The sequence below is a fragment of the Gasterosteus aculeatus genome, chromosome 17 (genome assembly GCF_964276395.1).
Source record: "Gasterosteus aculeatus chromosome 17, fGasAcu3.hap1.1, whole genome shotgun sequence".
Taxonomy (NCBI): Eukaryota; Metazoa; Chordata; class Actinopteri; order Perciformes; family Gasterosteidae; genus Gasterosteus; species Gasterosteus aculeatus.
In genome coordinates, this window is record NC_135705.1 from 3027491 (window position 1) to 3052716 (window position 25226).

At 47.7% G+C, this 25226-nt stretch overlaps 5 protein-coding genes across 8 annotated transcripts in view; 3 read left to right on the forward strand and 2 right to left on the reverse strand.

The window, feature by feature from the left end:
* Nucleotides 1–3301, forward strand: part of igsf21a (immunoglobin superfamily, member 21a) — a 124792-nt gene extending 121491 nt beyond the window's left edge. For both annotated transcript variants that reach the window (XM_040203806.2, XM_040203807.2), the window contains exon 10: nt 1982–3301. In XM_040203806.2, the coding sequence (XP_040059740.1) occupies nt 1982–2058 (77 nt within the window). In that variant the 3' untranslated portion in view covers nt 2059–3301. The remainder of the gene's footprint in view (nt 1–1981) is intronic.
* A 1804-nt stretch (nt 3302–5105) lies between these two features.
* Nucleotides 5106–8859, forward strand: klhdc7a (kelch domain containing 7A). The gene has a single exon (XM_040203810.2). It carries the CDS (start codon nt 5847–5849, stop codon nt 8079–8081), a length of 2235 nt encoding a protein of 744 aa, XP_040059744.2. The 5' UTR covers nt 5106–5846; the 3' UTR covers nt 8082–8859.
* Nucleotides 8860–9663: 804 nt separating this feature from the next.
* cfap107 (cilia and flagella associated protein 107) lies at nt 9664–11518 on the reverse strand. Its single transcript, XM_078091706.1, has 3 exons — nt 11264–11518; nt 10328–10490; nt 9664–10079 (listed from the first exon to the last, which is right to left on the reverse strand). The coding sequence occupies exons 1-3, from the start codon at nt 11390–11392 to the stop codon at nt 9796–9798; spliced, it is 576 nt and encodes a 191-aa protein (XP_077947832.1). The 5' UTR covers nt 11393–11518; the 3' UTR covers nt 9664–9795.
* A 313-nt stretch (nt 11519–11831) lies between these two features.
* aadacl4 (arylacetamide deacetylase-like 4) lies at nt 11832–19482 on the reverse strand. Of its 3 annotated transcripts, none has more exons than XM_078092806.1 (5): nt 19058–19482; nt 14397–14521; nt 13769–13994; nt 12776–12839; nt 11832–12679 (listed from the first exon to the last, which is right to left on the reverse strand). In XM_078092806.1, exons 2-5 carry the CDS (start codon nt 14478–14480, stop codon nt 11896–11898), a joined length of 1158 nt encoding a protein of 385 aa, XP_077948932.1. In that variant the 5' UTR covers nt 14481–14521; nt 19058–19482; the 3' UTR covers nt 11832–11895. The 3 variants fall into 3 exon arrangements, with proteins under 3 accessions (XP_077948932.1, XP_077948931.1, XP_040059745.2); XM_078092805.1 differs by lacking the exon at nt 19058–19482 and adding an exon at nt 14631–14751; XM_040203811.2 differs by lacking the exon at nt 19058–19482 and having other exon boundaries at nt 14397–14645.
* Nucleotides 16261–23042, forward strand: dhrs3b (dehydrogenase/reductase (SDR family) member 3b). The gene is made up of 6 exons (XM_040203812.2): nt 16261–17042; nt 21070–21213; nt 21467–21586; nt 22013–22251; nt 22341–22466; nt 22551–23042. Exons 1-6 carry the CDS (start codon nt 16848–16850, stop codon nt 22633–22635), a joined length of 909 nt encoding a protein of 302 aa, XP_040059746.2. The 5' UTR covers nt 16261–16847; the 3' UTR covers nt 22636–23042.
* Nucleotides 23043–25226: the final 2184 nt, after the last annotated feature.

Genomic DNA, 25226 nt, shown 5'->3' on the forward strand with positions numbered 1-25226 from the left:
TGAAGGAGAACAGATGGCCTGCGCGACATGCATCTGTGATTGTAAGCTGGAAGGGGACCTCATATGACGATCTTATGGTTGGATGAGTCCATTACAGCATGAGATGAAGTACTTAATGAGAAGATCCAGTTGTTCTTTTCTTGTTTTGACACACTTGATTGGCATAGGCTGTGTACGACATGTCACGTTGGATAGAATTCCGTGGAAATTTATAATGGAGTCATTGTGATTTAAACAACCAAACAAACAGCTAACATCCGATCCAAATGCAGCCTGGTCACGCTGCCAGGGGCGTCGAATACAGATGCATGGGAAGCGTTTCTCGGCGTCTCGGTTCTACGCTTCGGCGCCCTTATGACACGTAGCCGGCTTTATGCTAACTCCAATGTAAAGCCAGCCATTGATGGACAAAATTGATGGTCAAAGAGCCAACGGGGAAAAGAGGAAGGGATTCCGCTGAGGCTGAGAAGGAATGGGGATAAATGGTCAATGTCAAACAAAGACGGGGCTTCTACTGGCGGTCACGTGCTGTGAGAAACCCAGCCGAAGGATGTTTTACTGGTTGACGTTACAGGTTGGCGTTACAGTGTGACTTTACCGTGTAACGTTACAGGTTGACGTTACAGGTTGACGTTACAGGTTGACGTTACAGGTTGACGTTACAGTGCAACGTTACAGTGCGACGTTACAGGTTGACGTTACAGTGCGACGTTACAGTGCGACGTTACAGGTTGACGTTACAGGTTGACGTTACAGGTTGACGTTACAGGTTGACGTTACAGGTTGACGTTACAGGTTGACGTTACAGTGCGACGTTACAGGTTGACGTTACAGGTTGACGCTACAGGTTGACGTTACAGTGCGACGTTACAGGTTGACGTTACAGTGCGACGTTACAGGTTGACGTTACAGGTTGACGCTACAGGTTGACGCTACAGGTTGACGTTACAGGTTGACGTTACAGGTTGACGTTACAGGTTGACGCTACAGGTTGACGTTACAGGTTGACGTTACAGGTTGACGCTACAGGTTGACGTTACAGGTTGACGTTACAGGTTGACGTTACAGTGCGACGTTACAGTGCGACGTTACAGTGCGACGTTACATCAAAGTTTGTTACAGGCATACTAATTTTACCATGACAATTGCTAATAATTCCTACTATTAATCCTAAGAATCTACTGGCTTGAGTCGACATGTGTTTTGTGTCATCAGCCTTTTCAGATTTGTGGGACGTTTTTCTTTCTCTGAAATCAAGAGTAAGGACAAGGCTGGCTCACGTTGAATATTTGGAAAGTCTTTTGAGTCAATTTGTGTTATTGGGCTTTGAAAAAACTGAAGTTCATAATAATTAATAACTATTATAAGATATAATAACAACAATCCCCATTGAAAACTCAAAACTGCACAAAAAGAAGGGATGTAGCGGCACCATTATTTTCATTGTTGTTGAGTGTTGTTGTCATTAAGTGAGCACGCTTGTCGTCCTCGAAGTGGGACTTCAAGTGACAAGCTGAGATCGGTCCCACGGGAAAGCCACTTTAGATCGTTAGTATGAGGGGCCTTCAAGCTTGTCTTCATATGTGATATTTGATTGTAGCACAAAGTGTTTCAGTGGCTTTAGAAAACACTTTTGAATGAATAAGTAAGCCTCAAAATGTGGCCATCGGTCATTAAAAGAAACGGCTTTACCGGCACATCCACGAGTAGCATCCACTATTATTACAAAGCGGACCTCTGCTAGCGAACACATGTCGAAGCACGTCACTCACAAAGTAGCCTCGCCCTGAAGGATACCTTGTTTTACGGTGCAAAATGAGAACCTAGCTGTATTGAGGAAGAATTGAACTATTGAGACTATGGACGTGTGTTTACAAGGCTTGCTGAGGTAATTAAATAAGTGAGAACAATGTTCTGACTAAAATGTGGGTTAATGTATCAAGTGTGTGTCTGTCTGATTGACTGTTTGTTCTGTTTGCAGATGGAGCTTCACGCGTGGACATCCCCGGACTAACGTGGATGGCGCTTGTCCTCACAGTGACTGTGGAACTGACGTGAAACCTCTCATTCGAGACACTCTCGCGCTGACACGTACACACACACACATACGTACCCTTCCTACACAACATCCACACGCACACACACACCTACAAAAACCCTGCAAGCCTTCTGCAGTCATCAACAGGCTCTCCATGCGTCAGTCGATCAGGAAACAGCGCCATCTCAGGATGGCGCTCCACTGTTTTCCGGGTGTGGGGGGGCTTTGTAATGAAATAATAACCAAGAAAATGATATGGAAGGAACGACTTGATGAACATGACAACAACCCCCTCCCCCCCCCATATAGCCCCGCCCATTTACACCCTTTTTCTGTTTCTTGTCCCACGTCTCTGCCTGTTGATCAATAAAATCCGATGAGTTGAAATGGAAAAAAGGAGAAAAAAGCATTTTGGATTTTTTTTGTTGTTGTGTCGAAATGTCATTGGTGTTGACTGAAATGTGAAAAGTGGAACGGGCTGGATAAGTGCCGCCATATCAACCACACCCATCTGTTACATGTCTTGGGATGCACCTGATTAGCAACAAGCTAATAAACCACGGGGGAACAAACACAGATGCTCCGAGAGAACATTCTTTTTTTATTCATAGACAAGCATTCCCTTTTTTTTTCTGATGGCGCGGAATGTACAAGAGGATTTAAATGCATTAAGAAACTAGAAAAAAAAAATCTCCTTTTTGAGTGTATTTTGTGTACATCAGTGTAAATATTGAAAATAATTAAAGACGTTATATGGGTGATGGGGAGGGATGGTTGCTGATATAGCTGGAGGTTAAACTTCTCCACTTTTCTTTGTACTTCATTCAACACCGTTCTCAGAGATCATTCTCGGCTGGACGGACAGGAACATTAAAAGCCTTTGTGTTTCTTATTTGGGCTTTTTATATCTAGCAGGTCTCCAAGGACAGTTTAAAAAAAAAAAAAAAAAAGATCAAACATATGTCTGCTGTTTTGGGGTTGTGGTGCATGTGACGTTTGAAGATTCTTTCTCCTTTTGGTGTGTTGCAAATGGCAGCGCTGCAACTCATTGTGACTGGCCTGTAATCCAGTTATTCACTTGTGACATACTATCTTAAGTGACCTACATTGTGTACAATGCGTAACTCTTACCCAGACATCTACAGTACTAGTAGGATCATTTTAGTCGCCATTCCAGGGAGGTGCTCACTCGAGGCAACGTGTGTAAACAGGGTTGTTGCATTTGTTTCATTTCACCTGTATTAAAATGGAGAGATGATAAAACCTGCCAGCCTTGACTTTGCTTATACCACCGTGTTGGACATGTCCAGTGTTAGATTCCCCCGGTCGCCTTTGATTCCTGTCACAAATAACATACAGCGTGGAATATCGCTCACTCCTTCATATCTAGATTATCGCAGGGGTTGTTCTCGATCTCGCCATACGACGGAAATTAGAAGAGGAGCGTGCGCAGAGAGGCGAAGAACATGTCGTCCTGCTCCGTGACGGAGCGAGGCCCAAAGATGGCTTTGTTTCAGACATTCCTTAGTGTACTGACCCAACGTGGCTTTTGAAGGAGATTTTTCTGTATTGCTGTTGTCTATTCTCCCGCACAGTGAAGGGCGGCTTAACGCGGAATAATCCTGCATTTTTTGGGACCTCGCAAGAATTGCATTTTGAGCTATTCTAAGGACACAACGCGTACTGGGGGATTAATCTTTAAACAAGGTGGGAGGAAAGAGGGGGATTTCTAAAGCTTAGTCCAACAGGAAGGTTAGATCTTTCCGTTTGGGATACGGCCTCACCTTGCCAAAGGACAATCCATATTCCTGCATTCTGAGAGCTGCATGGGACACACATTATTAAGACTCAGTCATATGCGCTTTGAATGGCTAGTCTTTTCTTTCCAGCGAGCGAAGCAAAAGGCGCGAATCTGTAGCATTGTTAACTTTGATTCAGGGGCTATTCTGTGTTTTTCTTTCTTTTCAATCATTTTGCATTCAAGAGAGATAAAAAAAAAGTACATTCGCAATTTCTGAATGCATTGGTGAGTCAGTGATGTTCTCTGACTCACCCAGGTGGCATCGGGGAGGGACGGGGTGCAGCCTGGACCGGGGGGGCCAGTCAGTCGCAGGGCCGACAGAGACAGACAATCATTCATACACCTAAGGGGAATTTTCTAATTGGCCAATTTGGCAAATGGTCTTAATGTAATCATCATGTGTACAGATTTTGACACCTCTGCGTGTGTGTGTCTGCAAGTTAATAGTCCGTAGGAACATTTGATGTAACTTAAATCCATAAAATCCATTCAAAGCTGCACTAAACCAAAGGGATCTAAAGATGCAATAAATATGACCCTTTTAAATGCATGAACTTGCATATTCTTTAACTTCATATTTGAGCCATTTAATAATTCCCTTCTGTAGTAATGGTCCTTAATAATGGGGACATCCCGGTACCCATCATACGTTAAGGCTGTTTAAGTTTATTTTGAAGATTGGATGATACTTTAGCAAAATCCTTTTCTGAATATTATTTAATTTCCGTAATATCTCAAAATATTAAGCTTTACTTTTTACTCCATTCCTGACCTACGTAGTTTAAAAGGGACAGCAACACTTTGTTCAGTCTCGTTCAGTCGCACCTTTCATGGAACGGCACAATCGAGAAGAGGTGAAAGTGCCGAACGGCAGTGTTGGCGAATAGTTCACACAACCCGGGAGCAATGGCAAGGATGAGAAGCAGCTTCTTTGGCCAGTCTGTGAATAATTCAGCGCTCAACTGTGCCGGCGGAATCCGGTTTCCTTTATGTCGTCTCCTGGCTTTAGCTATCAGATGTCCAAACAATGCCCATGTCAGCTAGGACACCTGACACGCCCTCTGAGTGCTGTAAAAATAAACACTAGTCTGCTGTTGACCACGGGCTCGCTCAACTGTGCTATCAGCAGCAAATGACGACCTGACGCAGACAACTGGGCGGGGGGGGGGGCAGGGCTCCCATGCGACAGAGATGTATTTTGCCCCTGAGCATAGCATGTGGAATGAATGACGCTGTCAGGTTTCTCTGTGGACACTTTCAGACGGTTAACTGTGTTATTTTATTCCTGTGTATTCATCACACACACAAGTGGCTGCCATTTTGTTGTTGGGCAGCGAGCTCCGGCGCATCATTTGGGAGATTCATTGTAGCATCTGCGCTGGCAGAGAGAAGGACCTTTGATCTGTGGCATGGCTGTGCAAACAGATGTATCCTGGTTATTAAGTAGTTGATAAATATCACCTATCATAACTCCCCACACCTTATTCAGACCATGTTTTCCTCCTGCAGATCGTAGCCGTGCAGTGCAGCCTGTTAAGAAGCGTGATGTGACGTAATGGTTATACAGACATTCTGAGAAATGTGCATAATTAAGTATGAGCTCAGCCACTCCAGTTTGATTTAACACGGAGCAAAAGCTAAAACAAAGTTGGGATTTGCTTTTAAGGTATTAGGAGGATGATAGTCATGGGAAAAGCTCCGATAGCAAACAGCATAACCAAATATTGATTCATGAGGTATTTACATATTCTCTGTATGGTTATTGAATTGACATCTGACTTGCCACAGGTAGTGCATGACCGATGCCCCGCCTCTGCGGAGCCTGGGATGCAAATAGTACCTCCACAGGTGTCATTTTACACTTGATCCTTTGGCAAAGAGTCATCAGATCACGGGAGCTCCTTTACAAAGAAAGCCAGACGGCATGCCCCCGTCAATGGAGACGCATCGACAATAACATTCAAAAGGATCAGTCGACCAATCGTCGCCGCCATCAGTGCTGCAGCGATGCCAGATGCGACATTTTCGGGAGTTCAATTCGACATGCAGCTGCTGTTGAAAGTGAGTCTCTCTGTGGCTGGGGTGCTGCTGGTTTCGTGGGCTTACAAGCTCTACAGCTCCAGAGAAGAAGAGAATATTCAGCTCTGCGTCAAAGACAACAAAGACACGGACAATGCAACCTGCCAAAACTGCAAGGCGATACTCGGATGTCGAAGCCCACCAAAACATCCCACCGATGATGGGACGGACGAGCAACCCGGACCCTCGGACACCGTCTCAGCAAGTGATAACCGGACATCTGACGGCACCGGGGGCACGCCGGCGGAAGCTCGTCCTGACCAAGCTGAAAAGAAAAAGGAGGCATTTAGTATGTCATATACAACCCGGGATATCAGCATGAAAGGAGAGAAACTCCATCGTCAGGAGCCGGCCAGTAATATTTCATTTGGATCCGCTTTGAACTTTCCTTATCCAACTGAGAGTGGGATGGTCAGTGCAACGGGGCGCCGCTCCCCTTGCTTTTTTCAGAAGCTGGAGGGCAGTGTGGGTGTGGGCAGGGAGTTACGGCAGGACTTAGAGCGCCAGGGGGCCTTCTCCAGCTTCCTCTCCAAGGCAGAGATCAAGGTGGAGGATGCGAACGTTGTGCGGGAGGGAACGGGAGACCAGATTGTGCGCGGAAAAATATATGATTACTATGTTGAGTCGTCCTCTCACTCAATAACAGACTCAAACACCGCTCTGGCTCAGTATGAGAGGAACTGCCAGTCACAGTCTGTGGAGCTTGGAAGTCGTGGCAGCAGCCTCAAAGAATCCCCATCCCCTCTGAGCGCCATCATCATGCGTGATCTGGTTTTACCACAAGGCACTGTTGAAGCTCCCTCCTTACCGGGAAGCCTAAAACAGAGGCCACCCGCAAGGCCGGTACTCCTACGCAAAGAGAGCTATCTGTCTGCAGCAGAGCAGTCGGAGCTTTCCATCCCCTCTCTAAATACGAGAGCCCCAACCAGCAATGAGTCCATCTCTCACTCAACCGGCAGTAAAGGCTTTAATGTGGAAGAGGAGGACGAGACTGCGGCAGCATATTTACTGCCTCCAGCCAAAACTCTCGACGGCTCAGATTTGGAAAGCTTGAAGAGTAAACTGCATCTGGGTAATTGTTTAGAGACGCTGTGTCTGGCCAAGACACATGGCTGGACCTCCGTGCGAAAAGCTGCCCTGGGAGTCATGTCTGACAACTACCTCCAGGTTCTCAGGGACCCCAACCTTTATGGGCGGCTAATGGCTGGCGAGAGGGAGCAAATCCAGAAGCAGAGGATGAGAGGTAGAAGGTTTCTCATGGCGGCAGACATGGACCCTCAGGACTGGGGGAGGAACGCCGGCGGGCGGGCGCAGGACGCTGAGCAGAGGAGGACGTCCAGTGCGGTGTACTATTATGATGACCACAAAGACGCCTGGCATACACTCTGCCCGATCCCACAGGAGGCCATCTCCAAAGCCTGTGCCATGTGCACAATGGATAACTACTTGTTTGTGGCGGTGGGCTGCCAAGGCACGGAGAGAGAAATGACACCCTCAAAGCGAGTGTTTTGCTTCAATCCACTGACATCAATTTGGAAGGAGATCAGCCCTATGAATGAAGCCAGGCCCCGCTGCAAACTGGCAGCGCTGGAGGGCTACGTCTACGCCATCGGAGGGGAGTGCCTCTCCTCCGTGGAGCGCTACGACCCGCGATTGGACAGATGGACATTTGTGGCTCCGCTGCCCAATGATACGTTTGCCGTGGCGCATCACGTCACAGTGAGCAGTGGGGAGCTTTTTGTCTCTGGGGGAACTCTTAGATATATGCTGCTGCGCTACAGCCCCAAAACCGACTGCTGGAGGCCCAGCCTGTTGGTAGGCAGCAAGGACAGAACTGCAGATATGGTCGCCGTGGGGAGATTTCTGTATCGGTTCGACGTTAACCCACTGCTGGGAGTCAGCGTGTACCGCTACCATACGGTGGCGCGGCTGTGGTACGAGTGCAGCTCCAAGAGGCTTGAGCGCTGCCCCGCCTTCCAGTGTGTCATGTTCGGCGGCACAATCTATTGTGTCAGCCGGCAGCTCACCATGAGGTTCGACGCTGACGAGGTCTCCCCAGGTTTCAAAGATGAGAGTATGAGCGTCCTCTCTGCAGCAAAGGGCATACTTTTCCCTTTTGTTCTTTCGCTCCCTGACAAAAAGCCTCGACAGACCAGTGTGTGATGAGGATTCAGTTTTGCTTTGGTGATAAGATTAGGTGCTAATGGAGTTTCACAACAACAGCATGCTTTTACGTTAAGTTTCTAGTTGACCGATTGGGTTTTACTGGATATACTGTGTTGACCTTTCTTTGAGTTATAGAAAGCCTCTTCTATTTCAAACGTAATATCTGGGATTGGGTGTGTTCCTTACGTCTGTGCCCCTGTCAGTAGATGCAAAGTATTAGACTCCTAATGGCAGCCAAACTACTGTTTGCTTAGATTTACGGAGGAGCTGCCATGTAAATTGTTTGCTTCTTTGATTTGCCACTCCCTCCTGCCATTAAGTCAGTTTTATATCATCCCGGATGCTTAACCTCTTTGGATAATTCATGAATAAGTCTTGCAGTAAATTAGCTCATTCAACTCAAACACATTACAGGGATTGAGCAATATAGCGGTAATCTATCACTGTGCTCCACTGTGTAAGACACACATCATTTACGCAGTGGCCTGGATACAATGCAATCATCTACAGTTGCACTTTAAATATGACAAGATGAAAATGGATCTGTCACATAATGTGAATAGGTGGACTTCTTAAAGCATTTGTCATTGCTTTTGACTAAAACGTGTTGTTTTGTGGATTTTAGTCACTCTCCTTCAAAGGCCAGAAAGAAGCGTATTTGTTTTAAAGATGACTGAGCGGAGTCCTACTAAACCTACCGACCTACTAAACCTATGTGTTTGTTATCTATTGTTCTATAAACATCAAAAGAAATAAATGAATGCCATCCATTGCATATTAATTCACAATCAATGAACATAGGTAAGAAACCAAGTGTCTATTCGAGTATTTGTTTGACCTAGAACACAACACTTTTTTTTGTGTTTTGTGTTGAGCAATTACATTGAAGTGGAGATGCGCATAAGAATCATACAAGTGACACTTGTTTTCATCACTAATCAAGTTTTTCAATGTAACGCTGAGGACGCTGACAGGTACGAGAGAGTGACATGCTGCTACAGCGCCATCATGTGGCTCGCAAGTCAACCTCAGCGGCGCGTCGGGTGAAGACACGTTGAGCTCTTCCCGCGGCAGCGAGGCGCCATGTGAGGTGCAGGAATCGTCAAACGCTGGGTGAGAGAGGAAGGCAGCAGGCGGGCGGGGCGGGGGAAAGGGAGTCGGGCGCAGATGGTTGACCATCAAACGTGAGCATCTTTGCTGCTCCCTAATTAAACACTTTGATCCCCTGTAACAAAACACCAAATGAAACAGGAGATGAGACACTTCAGATGTGACCTGGGATGACTTCAAACCCAGGTCAGTTATGGCATCGACACATGTTGGATTTATTGGTTTATATTTCCTACAGAGGGTAATACCAACGGCTCAGTCTACGTTTCACATATCCAGTGTGCGGGGAGAGGAATAATAGCATGTAATTATTCTCTGGAAGGGCGGACGTAGTTTTTAGCGCTTTCCTTTCTCTGCGTTGACAAAAACAAAACATGTATCCATATATGTACTCTCTGCAACTCAGCACACGACACACAGTAAATTCACAGCAGTCCACCCAGCGGCATAATCAGAATCATGCTGAATTCTTTTAATTACTTTTTCAAAAGAATTTCTCTAGGGGGGTCGGGGGGGGTTCTCTTTCATGTAGCTAATACCCAAGAGAGGAACCATACAACCAAAATTACAGAGAAATCAACCAAGCAGCATGGGAGGCAATTCATAATCCACATTGTTGTGATTGGGGAAGTGGACTCCAACAACGATCTGGGGCTTGTAGTAGCGAGCGCCGCCTCAGATTCAGGTCCTTGTTGCCGTGATTGGCGTCATGGAGGTGGCTGGAGAGCGTGCGCGGAGCCCGTGCAAAGCGGCTTTGGCAGAAGGCGCTAAGTGGGAGCCTCTGGTATGCCGACGTGTACACAGTCTGTCCTGGGAGGAGCGACTGCTGCTTTTCCAAACGCAAACTCTTTGTGGACTGCGGCGGGCCAGAGATGGTTGGAAGGGCTATAAAGGCGCAGAGAAGAGAAAGTTAACGGCCATGTTACTGCAAGCATTAATTACACTGGTGACTGATTTGGCACAATAAAAGGCATCTGGGGCAACCCACACTTATCCACTCATGAGCACAACTGCCGATGTGTTACGTCCATACGAAATCAAATACACCCAAGTAGGTTCGCTCTGTGCTGCTGCCGGGATGGTTTGAATATCTATGAGTATCACCATGTATAATAATACGATATGATAATTACCAGAAATTGGCCGTTTGGACCTCTCAAGCTGCCGTGTCAAGCTGTCTGGATGCCAGGGTCGGTTGTTGGTGCGCTTTCGCTGGTAGCTCTCTGCATAGTGCGTGACCAAGTAATGAGAGGAGGGTGAGCGATCGTGGCCAAAAAGCAGCTTGGATGGAAGCCCCTGGAAGACATTACGCAGTGGTTTCAACAAAGTCTGGATTAAGATTAAAGGACATGACCCGCCCTTTTGCAATCGTTTTCAAGGGGCTCAACGCGTGACAGCAGTAAATTGCTCTAACTAGCCTTTAATCGCCCGGAAGGAATGATGATTGTACACATTTTTGATGACTGCTGAGTCCGAACAGAAACTTGCCTCTACAAGAGGGTTTTATCACGAGTCTTTATCATGGACGTCAATATTGTGCAGAATCTAGAGAAGAAAGCCCTGACTTGCAGGGTCGTGGCAGGCATTCGATTGGTGGTAATGGCGTGAATGAGCAATTAAAAGGCTAACCTCAGCTCTCAGCTAATAAACAAACGTGGCAAAGAGGAGAGGGAGGGGGGGGGGGGGGGGGGGGCGCGTTTACAGGGGAATCATCAGCAAAGCTCACACCTCGCAATCGATCCACGCTGTTGTACAGTGTTTTTAAAGCCATTGCTCCTCTCCAGATCCTGGACCAGCAGCCCGTGGCCGAACCTGCCGTGGGTCGATGCAATTAGTCTCCGGCTCTCGCCTCTCCCAGCAGGAGACTGTGCTGAGGCAGCTGAACGGAGGCTGCCTAATCACTTTGCTATAGATTTAACTACCAACAGAGGTGCTACAAAACCATCGGCAGGCTGCCAACCCCAAAGAAAAGGCTTTGGATAATCTGTGACCTCGCATTCAATTGAAGATGTACGCCTGAATCAGAACGTCTTATTTTGACACTCACATAAAAGCCAAAAGAGTCAATGAGTGGACAGAATGCCTACCTGAAGTCTTTCTTCTGCCCAGTTGCCTAACAGCACTTTGTTTGAATATTTCTGCTCTATCCTCCAGCCCGGTTGGGCCCATTTATCCTTTACTGTCCCTGTTTGGTTCATGCTTACCTGGTGTCAAACCCACATTACCGGGGAAAGTCCTGTTAGAACACGGTGAGCTAATAAAACCGACAGCATGTAGGTGCTTCCACCTGTTCCCATAATGGTAAAGGCGGTGGAGGGGAAATAGAAGAGCTCTGTTGCTATGGATACAGCAAACACTGCAAGGGAAGGCAACCTGAGTATCCTGAAGGCACACGGGAGATGTCTCACATCTGTGTTGAAAAGAGATACAGTCCTTAAGACTGAGGAGTTTACTTTTTAGCAGTATACTGAAAATTGCATCCGAAATTGCTTGCAGACTCTGTGGCCGCTTGGTGCTTTTCATTAGGGATTAAAACAGGTTTTGTTTATTAATGTGTGCAGGTGTGTGTGTGTGTGTGTGTGTGTGTAACGGGGATTGTCTTCTGTGTACTATATACTTTCAATAAAAGGCGAAAACTCAAGTCAAGTTTTATTCATTTCAATGTAAAAGCGAATGGAAAGCAGAATAAAATACATGATCTTCACAGTGTTCTCATGTAGTCAACGACACTATCCACAACGTGCGCTGCGGAGGGAAAAGTGAGCCAGCCGTGGTTGAAAAAGTTAATTACGCCGTGAAAACCGTCCGCCACGTGTCGCCAGGTGACATCCTTTTTCAAATCCAGCAGCCGTTTCCTGTAAAGAATCCCGTCGTCCCTCAGGACGTCATACTCGCAGGTGAGGATGAAGGTGGGAGGCGTTTTCCGAACGGCCGCATCATCCGCCAGTAAAGGGGAGACTTCATGTTCCAAACCCGCTTTGATTGCGTGATACACCTCCGCATCGTATTGCGCGGTTGCAATCTCACTGTGGCCCCGCGCAAGAAATTCAGGTGGGAGGTTGGAAGGGGAGAGCCACTCCTTATAGCTTGGCTTGAGCTCAGTGGGAACATGGATCCCCTCCAACAAGTCCTGGCACAAAGACACGTCGCCATTGAGGTATTGCAGGAAGTAGAACGCCATACGGCCACGAAACAATATGGGCACAGCGTGATTTTGCTGGTATGAGGGCAGGTTGAAATCCGCCATCTGCAGGGTCGGGTAGATGAGAACCTGAGCGCAAGGGAATGGCAGACGTCCAACCTCCGTCCTCGCCAGCCTTTGGCACAGCGCTGCTGCCATATTGGCGCCAGTGCTGTCGCCTCCGACCGCCACTCTGTTAGCGTCCACGCTAAACTCTGCCTCAGCCGCAGACAGGAAGTGACACAGCGCTGTCTCACAGTCGTCCAGCTGGGCAGGGTACCTGTGCTCGGGGGCTAATCGGTACCTGAGAGGGAAGACGGGGGAGACAATATGTGAAATTTTGGCTCTTTGGAAGACAAAACTAGTGTGGATATTTGTGTTAATTCAAAAGGTTAAATACCCAACAGAAACCACGGTGGTTTCTGACTCCTTGGCGATGTGCCGACAGACTTCATCAACCGAATCTGTTCAGGATCGGCAGGGCATCACAGTTAGCAAAAGATGGGTTTGGGTGTTTTAAATGACGCAACCAAGCACTGCAGGCAGAACGTGACGGCCTCTGTTTCTCTCTCATCCTACACTCGTCTCCTTTTGGGTATTCAGAGAGCACGATGATGACACTGATGGAAAAGACAACCCTTTTGTAGTTCATTTTAAAAGGTCCAAACGTTTGAGACCTGACCAGAATTTGTGTTGAAAATATGTTCTTATCAACTGCATGTAAAGTGGTGCCAGCGTTGGCACCAAGTCAAGATGTCTATGCATCGCGGTGCAGAACAGATATGAGCACGCTAACCAGCTGGCCCCTGGACCGCTCTGTCTCATGAAGATAGATTACACATAACAGTTGTTGTATAGTTGTTTTTTTCTATAAGAATCACTATAAATTTTGATTTTATGGACCCAGTAAATATTTAGAGCATATGGCGAGGTATTACAATTTTATTTATACTTTGACTCTAATAATTTTCTGTGTTTTTTCCTTCTCATTGGGTTGGGGAAATTGTTAAAGATCAAACCGCCTAACAGTATTTAAAAAAAAGCCAGATCACCTGGACATTATACACTTCAGCAGTGATATAATAATAATCATTTTAGGTCCTTGAGTCACATCTACAAAGACCTGCTCAAGGCCAGAACTACAAAAGGCCAGGAACTTACTATTCAAATATTCTTATGCTACTGATGATTTATTTTCAGAATTTGTTTAGAAATATAAACAAGCATAAACATCAGATGACCAACAACGGTATATTCAAATACATGAACAATGTTTTTATGCCTCTAATTCAAATTTCTCTGTGATGTATTAATGTATTATTCAGATACTGTAGCTTCAAATGCACTTTAATGCGTTGTATTCATACTATTACTTATGTAAATGATGGCCTACCTATATTGCCCAACACCCATCCTCCTCCATGGAAATACACCAGACCTCTTCTCAAGCCGTCACACATGGCGGTGGGTTCGTAGAGTCGCACTGGAACCTCAGAGAACTTTAGGTCCTTCACTCGCAGGCCCGCTGGAACCGGACGCAAGCGAGTGAGAAAACAGGCCACAAACCACCGGACGAAGTTGACCTGCTGACAAATACCCAGGCGATCAAGTATCCGGCCCTTTGAGGAGAGAAACCACAGACAATGTTTCAAACAAACAACTAAGATAAATGTTTTTGATAGGTAAAGTCAAACAGAAAGTTATTCTCTTGCAAGACCATATTTACTATGACAACATCAAAGAAAGGGAACACATGACCTTGCCTCTTTTTACTCCTTTGTAAGGCTTGATTATCTTATCTAACATTTCTCTGATCTACGCTTTATCAGTTGCTGGAGGACAAAGAAAGGACAGCCATCTTAAACAAAGGGCACCAAAAGAGTTTTTTGTCTTCTTTCCCCTCGCACAAGCAGATGAATTATCCGTTATTACACGCTAAGCAATAAGTTTAGTCATAAACCAAAAAGTTAATTGGAACATAAGCCGAACATGAAGGGCACATAAATGAGCCAGATACTCACCACAATTGCTAAGCCAACAAACAGGCCGTGGACCATGTGCAGTTTCCCACTATTTGCAACCCCACGAGGAATGTCTGAGTTCATCAGCTCGGCGTACACAAGTCCAATTACCAGAAGGAGGAAGGCTGCAACGAGAGCGGCGAAGCCAATTATTAAAATTGCTGTTCCGATGTCCATGGCGTTGCTTGTCTGCTCCGTCGGAGGTGAGTCATTAGGAGTAAATGTTTTATCTACCTGCTTTCAGCCTCTCTCCACCCCTCCCACATCCGCTCGCAGTGCATTTTGACCTTGGTTTTGCTTAATGGCGTTTGGCTGGCTGTTACCCAGAAAGAAATAATTATATTCTTCATATTTTATGGCTGTGTAGTCAAAGTAATTACATGTTTCCCAAAGAAACCGGGTTGTCTCAATATGGAATATTTCACATAGCTTTTTATGTTAATAGAGCACTTTTGTAATTGCCATGGTACCCATTAAGTTGCCTTTCAATCCCTGGCAATATTTCCCCAGATATCTGAGGGTCGTTATCTTTTTCGCCTGCTTCCTTTCTTGCCTCTGGTGTTGAGGGAAGATCAGCTGCACTCGGCGAAGAAGAGTGGCCTTTTCGTTGTCTGGTATCTAAGGCAGAAAAATGTCCCGACGTGCTCCCGGTGAGGGCTGGATGAGAGCACCCTTATCTGAACTTTCACAGCTGATCTGTAGATGGCAGTGATAGCATGAGTATAAATAATCAGTGCTTTCAGAAATATACACTATTTACATGTTTTCCATTCTGCGGGCAGCCTACATGCATTTGCCACTGAGTGGGATGTATATCTTTAGAACTTTCATTCTCGGTTTAGCAAATCCACAAACTGATGGTCAGTTTCAACTGGGAACATTTTAGTAGGCCTAAATCTTCTAATGCAACTTGACTTTGGCTTCACGTTTTTTGAGAAAATGTCCAAAAGGGAAGATCGCATCTGGAGTCGTGTCTTCCGGGAGTGTTTTTAGCAGCTCCCCCCCCCCCCATCCGAGAGCCTCTCTGCCTTCACCAAGTAGCTGAGCCCAGCACAAAGCAACCATTGTGAGGTCTCTCTTAAAACCCGTCCCAGTTGCTGCAAAAGCACCAGCATTTAGCGATACCCCGTAAAAATCACAGTGCCAGGGCCAGGAATCACAGACTGGAATCTTGTCTGGGGCTGGCGAATTCATGTGATTAGTTTAGGAGGTATTCAGGCAGTTTTCGGTCTGTCACCCAGCCAAGCTTCTGAGACACAGTTGACCTATTTTTGCCGAATTGTACCGTCACACGCAGAAAGATACAGTGCGTCTGAAAAAACAACAACAACAGCCACAACAAATTAGGTTCAAAAGACCGATGTGGCCCTGCACAGGCCTGAAGGAGGCCACTCCAAATACCCCCAAATTAAAATAAACACGTTCCCTTGGTGAAATATAAACCCTGCCATGCTGAATGGAAAGCATGGCAAATGCTGAAAGCTGTAATTCATCAGGTCAATGCTTGATTTCCTAATCGATCGACCTATCTATCATGGGCCTATCTCGGTTTCTGATTTGCGTGTGTTTGTTTAGTGCTGAGCTGATTAGTTTGTTTGCTTGTTTCTTTTCCATAATTAATAGGGGGACTCGGCGGAGTGAGAATGTGTTAACCTCATTTTTGTGTAGCCTTGACCAAATACCTCTCGCACCTGGAACGCTTAATGGGTCGGCTGTTGATCCTGCTGTTATTGACTTAGAAGTTCAGTGGGGCCAGTTGTTGAAACATCATTGCTGTTCGACCGGTTTAAGTTGATAAACCGCAGACTTTTCCAAATAAGATTGGCCACCCACCTGGGACCCTGCGTTGCGACCACTGTGAGGAGAAGGGAGGGCATGGAGGGGTTGCACAGATTGAGCACCACCTATGTAGACAAGTGAAGGGGGTGGGTGGGAAAGAAGCAAGCAAGCAAGCAACCACTCGGGGCAGACTGGCTCTGGAGCAAATAATACTCATCCCCACTTAACATGTCAATCAGGATTAATGCCCTCACAAACCTCCCCTCTGGGTTCACCCAGGTCCTTTCACTGGTGCGAGCAGCGGGAACGGGGCAGAGGCGGCCGTATAAAAAAGGGCAGGACTGGGGGGGGGGTGGACAGGAACACAACACCAGACCCACAGCGGCGTGAGCAGCGCGCACCGCGGAACTCTCTGCAACCCCGAACCAGCGGGGGACCCAGTGCGCACTGAGCCCCGGAGCGGGATGCACGTCGGCTGTCATGCGTCCTGCCTTTCATTAAAATAGTCACCGCGCACGAGGATCACTCGTGCAACCGTTTCCGAGGCAGCAGACGAGGTTGTTTTTTTTGCATGCGGATAAAAGTCTCGCCAGCAGCAGCAGCAGCAGCAGCAGCAGCAGGTCTCGAGTCGCCGGTTCGTGCACGCAGAGCCGCCCGCGCGCCCTCTCCGCCATGGATCTGAGGAGCGCGTGTCGGATGTGCCTCTTCCCGCTCCAGATGTTCTACTACGTGCTGCGAGCCGGCTTGTTTTCGCTGCTGCCCAGCAGAAGGAAGGACCTGGCCGGGGAGGTGGTACTGATCACCGGCGGGGGACGAGGCATCGGACGTCACCTGGCCAAAGAGTTCGCCAAGCAGGGGGCCAGAAAGGTAACTTGGTCTCACTTCAACTTTGTCTCTGCTTCTTTATTTTGTGTCAAATGCAGTAGTACCCCCCCCCCCACACACACACACACTCTCCCCTCCAACCGCGTCTCAGGTAGCGGTCCTGTCCACCGCTGCCCCACGTGCATTGCAGTTCCATACAAACGGAGGGGTCATAACCTCTGAGTAGCCCAGTTGGACCAGTGCGACCGGAGACGTGCCCTCAGCTTTGGTTCAAGTGTTGCACAACAGCTTGGGTCAACCAGAGGACAAGTCCAGGCAGCCCGTATGGCTGATTGATGTGATTGGGAGCAGTGCGAAAGGTTTGGGTGATTCTTGTCTGGCAGTGTATTACCCAACGGATGTAGGCTGTGGTAAATGTTTTCTGTGTGTGTGTGTGTGTGTGTGTGTGTTGGGGGGGGGGGGGGCAAAGTGTCACTGAAACTCCTTCAAAAGTCCCTCAAATAACAACAGCCCCGAACCGCGTCGTAAAATCTGGCAGAGTAACAACCCCAGAAAAGGCCACATAATCCCTTTAATAAAAGCCAGATTAGTTTGTTTTTTTTGAGCACAACATGAGGACCTGATTTGCCTTTTTTTTATGGAGAGTGTTGCAAAACTAAATGAGCAAAGACAACCTCACAAAAAGAGTGATAGAGGAACACATTACGCTATCTTGGATGGGTTCAAGCAAAGGTCTGACGCAGGAACTGAAATGCGGTGTCATCGGAAGCTTGAGACGGATGATCATTTGAAATGTTTATCGCTGAAGAAATGACTCATCAGTGTTTTTCCCCAGCGGAGGCGAATTGCGCGTTCTTCCATGTTTAACCCGCGTTTCCATTACTCCTTGGAGGGGAATCAGCAGTTTTATAGTTATAAACATGTGGCATAGTTTATTTCCTGTATAGTGTATGTGTATAACCAAAGCTGACAGGACGTAAACATGGACTCAAACGGTTGCCTAGCAATGCAACTTGGTGGAAATGTTCTACAGATTTAGTTAAGATCAAGTTAGCGTGACCCATCCCATTTGGACGTGGCAACCGTATTTTGATGAACGCAGCGGTCGCTGTCCGCTCATCTACAGCTCACCTCTCAGGTAAATGTGCCAATGATTGATCTAATGGGAATCAGCATTTAATGGCACTGACGGCATTCGGTTTGCCAGTACTCGACTAAATGCAAATTTTTTGTAAGTCAGACTGATCAATTGGGGACGGGGGCGGGGGAGGGGCAGTGGGAGTGGGGATGGGGGCGGGTATGCAGGGACCTTCCACCTTCAACATTCTCATTAGAATTCACTTTGGAAGTAATTCAATCTGCCCGGCCAATTGCAGAGAATCGCCCCACTTGTCAAAGCCTTGCACCCTCCTATCCCGTCCCCTCCCTCCCCCCTCCTCTCCAACAAGGCGCCGTCCCCTCAGGCCCGAGATGCTCCAGTGGTAACGTAGACGGTTCCCGTCATCACAACTCCGGTCTTGTCCGCGAATCCGGTGGAATTACGCAGCTGCGTGTCCCTTCAGCAGTTACGCGTTGAGTCGCTTCTATTTCTGATCACCTCAGACGGACGAAAGTGGAGGTGACTTCCCGGGGTAAAAATATCGGGCTGCCGGCTCCGGGTGGTATTTATCTGTACATGTGTGACACGAGCTTCACACCTCCGATGTTCTCCTCGGGGCGTGACTTGAACAACACTTTCTAAGAGCTCATTGAAACACTAACTGCCTTTGCCTCCGTCTTTCAAGGCCGTCTCCTGCGGGAACGAGCAAGGAGAAACCAGGAGGGTTTTAAAAGCTTTACTTCTGCAGCTGCACAACAAAGGAGGTCGCCGTGCTTTTCAGGGACCCCATTGTTGGCTATTCTCTAGGTGTGAAGGCATTGAAAACAACACCTGTGGTAACGTGTAGGACAATTACTCTGCGCCTTAAGAGATGCTAAAAGGGGGCTAACCTCCACGAACTCGCGCTGACCCCAGTTTGAGGCCCTTTGCGATTGTCAGCCGGTATTTCCTTTCTTACCTCCGTCTCTGGCTGTGGTGTTTTCACGGCGCGAGGAAGACCGACTGCGGCGTCGAGGAAACAATCCGGCGAGATGGGAGAGAGCCCGGGGGACTCGTGAGGGGGGGGGCCAGGTCGCCTTTTTTTTGCGCTGTTAGCGGGGAAGCGTTGCGGAACGCAGCCCTGAAACAATAAACCAGACCAAAGCTTTCCTCAAAACACCCGCGTCCAAGTTCAGAGGCCGCCGCGAGAATGCGCTTTCAGAACGGCGCCAGCGAAAACGTCTGAGCGGCATATTTCTTCAAAGCCGAGTGCTTTGTAGCACACGACGACAACTGCAAAAGTCTAAAAAGCCACTTTGATTTTTATGTGGTTGCAAACTCAACACGGAGAGCGACCACTGCGAGGGAGATGAATCCAACCGTGGCGCTGGAGACAGGTTTGTGGAGGGAGGACGGTCTGTGGGGGGGGGGGTTGTATATGTTGTGCTGCAGGCGGGAAGCACACCGCTCCCAGCTGGGTGTTGCCCCGCAGCTGACCTTGCTGTCTCTGCAGTAATTAGACAGCGGCAGGCGACTGCCTCCTGAACTCCCGCTGCCCCCATGTGTGCGCGCGCTGCGTCTCCGCCGGCCCGATACAATGGGTGTGAGGAGGAGGGTTCCTACCCAGCCAACGCATTCAGACGCTGGGAGGTAGAGTGTCGCTGCAATCCATTAGCAGTGAGGGGCACCTGCGCTGGCGCTCTCCCTCGGGGTCTCGTTCCCACCTCATTCATTTGTCGATTACGGCGCCTTTTTAACTCTGGAGCGTGTGTTGCCGTTGGAGTGCTGTTGAGGCGCACGCAGTTAGAGCAGTCGCATGTTTATCACTGAGAGTGAAGGGAAGGGCGGGGAGGCTTTCGCGAGGTCAATAAGAAGAAGAAGAAGAAAAAAAAACTTGTTTACTTACTGTTTCTATCCAAATTGCAATTTGGCCAAGCGTTGTTTGTTCTGAGGGCCAGGGTGTGTTTTGACGGGTGATAAACCTAATTAATTAAATAACATTTTAACAGGAGAGCACAGTGAGAGTGCTGGCTTTTAATGAGAGCTGTCAGCCTTGTTTGTAAGGCTCAAATCCCATTAAAAGCTTTCGGTTATTCATCAGGACCTGTCTGCCTTCATTGATTACTCAAATGGGGCTTGCAAATGAAGCAAACAGAAGAACAAAACAATCAAAAGTAACTCAGAGAAGGTTCACAGAGGGAGCCAAAGCCGTGTTGCTTTGGATCTGATGAAGGAAAAAGAACCTATTCAAGAGCGTGATCTTGGATTTCACCTCGAACTTTACTATAGAAGGAATTAGCAACAGGAATTTGTTGATTTTTCCATTTTTAATCGACGTTGGTTAGCAAGTGACATCATGTCATCGCTAAAAGATTGGCTGCTGGTAAAGATGATCATAATCATCTACCGCTACTGAACCCCTGCAAGGGCCATGCTCGCTTACACGTGTGCATGTCACACACACACACATCCGTTTCCATACTCCAGATCACTTTTTGCTCGAATATTAACCCTGGTTGTGGGCGACCAGCCAAATCCCACACCGCCGTCCTCAGCCCCTCAGACAGAGCTGGTTTGAGGCTCCCTGACCAGAAATGACGGGGCTCATCTGCCCGACAGGCCGTGTAATCTCTTCGAGAATTTGTGTTTGAGAGATGAGGAAGGGCTCACCCCCTGATTTCATTACCTTTCCCCGACCCCGAACACTGACAGATCTAATTGCCCAATCACTACTCCCCCACCCCCGCCCAACCCCGCGTTTCCCTGCTCGAATGACCGGCCTTCATTTAGGCCCCCGGCTGGATGAAGAGAATTCATTCACACGGCGACCCCCGGGGCCTGTAATCTTTGTGGTAAACTATTTGTTGGAGTGAAAATGACCTGTCCCGTTCTCTAGACGAAAAGAGCCTCCGCAGTTGTTTGTCACTGACTAAATAAAACCCTTTTCCTTCACGTTTGACTCTGACGCTTTTGTTGTTGTTGTTGTTCTAGGTCATCCTGTGGGGCCGGACAGAAAAGTGCCTGAAAGAAACAGCAGAAGAGATCTCTCTCTCCGGAACAGAGTGCCATTACCTTGTGTGCGATGTGGCCAATCGGGAGGAAGTATACAAGCAAGCAAAGGTTGTTCGAGAAAAGGTACGACGGCTCAGTATTCATGGAGATATTTCCACTGGCACCGAGAGAAATATCGTTTTTACGTGGTGAAACGCAACACAAGATATTTCTCTCTGCCTCCTCTTCATGTATATTGGCTCTGAGCCGCTCTGTCTCCCATCTGGTGTGCACATTAAACTTCAACTGTGGTACCTGAATAAAGCACGACCGCACGACTGTATCGCCTCCCGTGACGAAGAGCTCCTTTAAGCGCGTCGTTGCTCTTTCATCCAAGGTGGGCGACGTCTCCATATTGGTGAACAACGCCGCTGTCGTCCACGGAAAGACTCTAATGGACAGCGACGACGACGCCCTTCTGAAGTCCCAACACATCAACACCCTGGGGCAGTTCTGGGTAAGAGCGGCGGAGGCCGGGGCATTCCTCATTCCGCACATTTTCCTCGTAATGCCTTTGATTGTGTAATGGAATTATGCACAGAAGGCATGCCCAGACGTGTCAATTATCACCGCTACTAACGCTGGTTAAGTGGGGTATTTCCAAATTACCTCTCAGCCGCCGAAAACATCAGAAGGATTGTGAAACTCATGGCATCCCAATTTCGAACGGAGATCAAAAGACATAGTGGAAGGAAGACAGAAATGCAATTATCAACTAAATGGAAATAGAAATGGAAATTTAATCTGAGGGGCCTTTTTTTTCCTCCTGTCTGTTCGTCTTTTTACTCCACTGAATATAGATCACCTCCTATTTCCACGCTTTCTTCCCCCTCGTCCTCGTCCTCTGACTGTCCCTTTTTTTTTTTTTTTCCCTTTCCCCAAGACCATTAAAGCCTTCCTGCCCCGGATGCTGGAGCTGCAGCACGGCCACGTGGTGTGCATAAACTCCATCCTGTCCCAGTCGCCCATCCCGGGGGCCATAGACTACTGCACCTCCAAAGCCTCGTCGCTGGCCTTCATGGAGAGTCTGACGCTGGGGATGCTGGACTGTCCCGGCGTCGGCTGCACCACCGTGCTGCCCTTCCACACCAACACGGAGATGTTCCAGGGCTTGAGAGTCAGGTAGTTGTCAGCGAATGAGTCGCGTATCCTCCGTAACGAGGCGCTCCCTGATTTGACCAGAAGGACCGTCGCTTTGTCTTCTTTTGAAGGTTCCCACAGCTATTTCCACCCCTCAAACCGGAGGTAGTTGCTCAGAGGACCGTTGATGCAGTCAGAGCCGACAAGGCCTTCATCTACCTGCCCTGGACCATGCATGCCCTTGTCATTTTAAAAAGGTAAAATAAGAACCTCATTTCCAAAAAAAAAAGATTGCCCTGTTTTCACTCGTTGTCTAACGCCTTGTCCCTCGTTTCTTTTAGCTTCATGCCACAAGTTGCACTTGAAGAAATCCACAGGTTTTCTGGGAGTTACACCTGCATGAACACATTCAAAGGGAGGACATGAACCTGGATTGCACACAATGGGAGAGAGACCTAAACCGCTCTGGTGTTATGAAGGGAATATGGACCTTGAGACGTCTGGAAGCGGAAGAGGCCCCCCGCCATAGTGGGAAGACAAATACTTAGGGAAGAGATGCAAGGCGGTTGCTCCTGCAGGTAGAATTAAATCGATAAACTGCAGGATACGCCCTGGTCGCATTTTTTTGTGTGTTTGCGCGTGTGTGCATATGTGTACAGTATGGAGGACTGAATGCCATTCTTACTTTGAACAGAAGCCATGAATAGGTCCTCACCAGTAGTTATTCTGGGAGTTTTTCCGCGACACCTCTTTTAGCCGTTTTTTTTACACTTTCTCTCATTTTAATGTCTTTGAATCCAAACCAGATAATAAAAAAAAAGAGTTTTAGAAGACACACTGTGTTTCTTTGAGCATGTTGAGAAAACAGAAGCTCACACGTGGTCTTGTGTCGGGGGTTTTGACTCCCATGGCCGTCTGAGAGCACTTTTGATTTATTCCAAGCATGAGATCAGTGACCGGGACGGGCGATGTTGTCAAAACATAAAACATACGCTCAGGGGGGGCAAGTGTATTCCTGCCTGTTCTCCGCCGTCAGAAAAGGGTGAAGGGGGACGGTATAAATCCCCATAAACGTCATGAACTCGGAACAACCCGATCGGGACCTCCTCCTCTCATGTGCACAGGGGTCTGAGTTCTGTTCAATTACAACAACCATTACGCCCTTAAATAAGAGCAGTCATCTGAAAAAAGCTATAAAAGCTATTTTTCTGTGCCCTTATGAAGATGAAAACATATCAAATGTGGTTTTGTTAGCTCGGCTCGCACTCATATAAATGTGAGGAGGATAATATTCCAGAATAAAAAAAGAGACGGTATGGAGCTCTTTTCACTTCATATGAATCTGAACATCTCCCAAGGCTTCGGCTTTGTGTAGCAAGCATTAGTGTAGACTTCAGATTTTTCAATGTACCACGTTGGTACTTCACCGGTACGATACGATGTCAGGCAGCTGTGTGTCCATGGCAGGCCGCTTTGCGAGATGCCAAAGGTTGGATTTACCATCCTTATCTTGAAATGTCTTAATAGTTCAGTAAATGCAGCACATTTTAGAAAAAGTGACTGTGATTGTATTCATTGTTATTAACACTTAAGGACACCAAACTTTAAAAAACGAATACCATTTCGATAATAACATCTAATTATGAGAAGTGAGCATCGTAGCGTGTAATTATCATCTAGCCCTAAAAACTAGTGTGGCGTGCGCCCGGACTTAGACCGATTGTGTGTGTTTACTCCAAATACCTGTGGTTAAAAGACAAACAATCCCTTACAATGAGCTCTTACCTTTGCTGTTGTGTGTGACGTTGGTCTTTAATAAAGGTCATATACTCTGACGAGCGAGCGTGAGAACAACCGATTCAGGTTACGCTGCTCAACATTAACGTGAGACCATTAGGGATCATGAGCAGCAATAAAATAAGTAATATGCCTCAGGGAAGGAGGGGGGGGGGGGGGGGGGTCACATCACAGAGGGTAAAACATGGAATCAGAAGACACTCATGTTTAATGAGATGAGACCAAAATCTGACCACATTATTAAGGGTTTATCGCAGTAAAAGAAGAGGCCCGTGGTAGAAAAGTACCTTTCCTGCGTTTTTGGAAACACGGTTCTCATTACCAGCAGACAGCACATTTCATTCATCATGGTGCTCCGACTGCTCCTCCTGAGACTGCAACGGGTATATTTAGATCGGAGCAAAGAGCAATGGTCAGGGGAAATGCAACGGAGCGCAGATTTCTGCTTATCTCTGGGCTCTGCTGACACCCCCACGCTGCGTGGTTAATCATGAAGCCGGTAATCTTTAACGTGGAACACAATAGCCAGCATGGTAATGAATACAGAAGCTAAATATAGAAGATTATGAAACCAGCCAACATTGACGGGACGGGACAGTGAAACGTGACTTTAAGAAAGACACATGAACTCCCTGCGGCAAGGCGAGCACACACGGTGCACATGCACCAAGAACGTTCTCTCCTCAACCCCGGGTTGGGTAGGGACGGATCCAGAGGCGCACACACTCCGAACCTGTGCACAAGTCGAAGCAGGAACAAATCAGCCGAGGCGAACCCATGAGAGTGGCCGTAAAAAAAAAAGCCGCCATAGTACCTGGCCTTTGGCTGGCAGACAAGGCTCGTAAACAATCATTTCGGATCCCTCCTGGGCACTCACGACAGGGCCGCGCATTGTGATCACTGTAGGGGACGACCCGCACTGAGCGGGAAAGGCCGGGAGGAGAGGAGGGCGGTGGGGTTGGTGGGGGGGGGCCTCACTGCCGCGACTGAATCGGAGCCTCCTCCGAGGGCCTGTTTCTCATTCTCTGAGCGAGCTGTTGCGAAAGCAGAGGGGGAAGCATGTTAAGGTGGAACTAGATCGCAGAGGCATGTAGTCCACGTGTGCTGGAGAGGGAGGAGGAGGAGGAGGAGGAGGAGGAGGAGGAGGAGGAGGGCCGGAACGGAACGGTCGGGGAATCTCATGGGGAACGGTTCAGATCAAGGTTAGCCAAACACAGAAT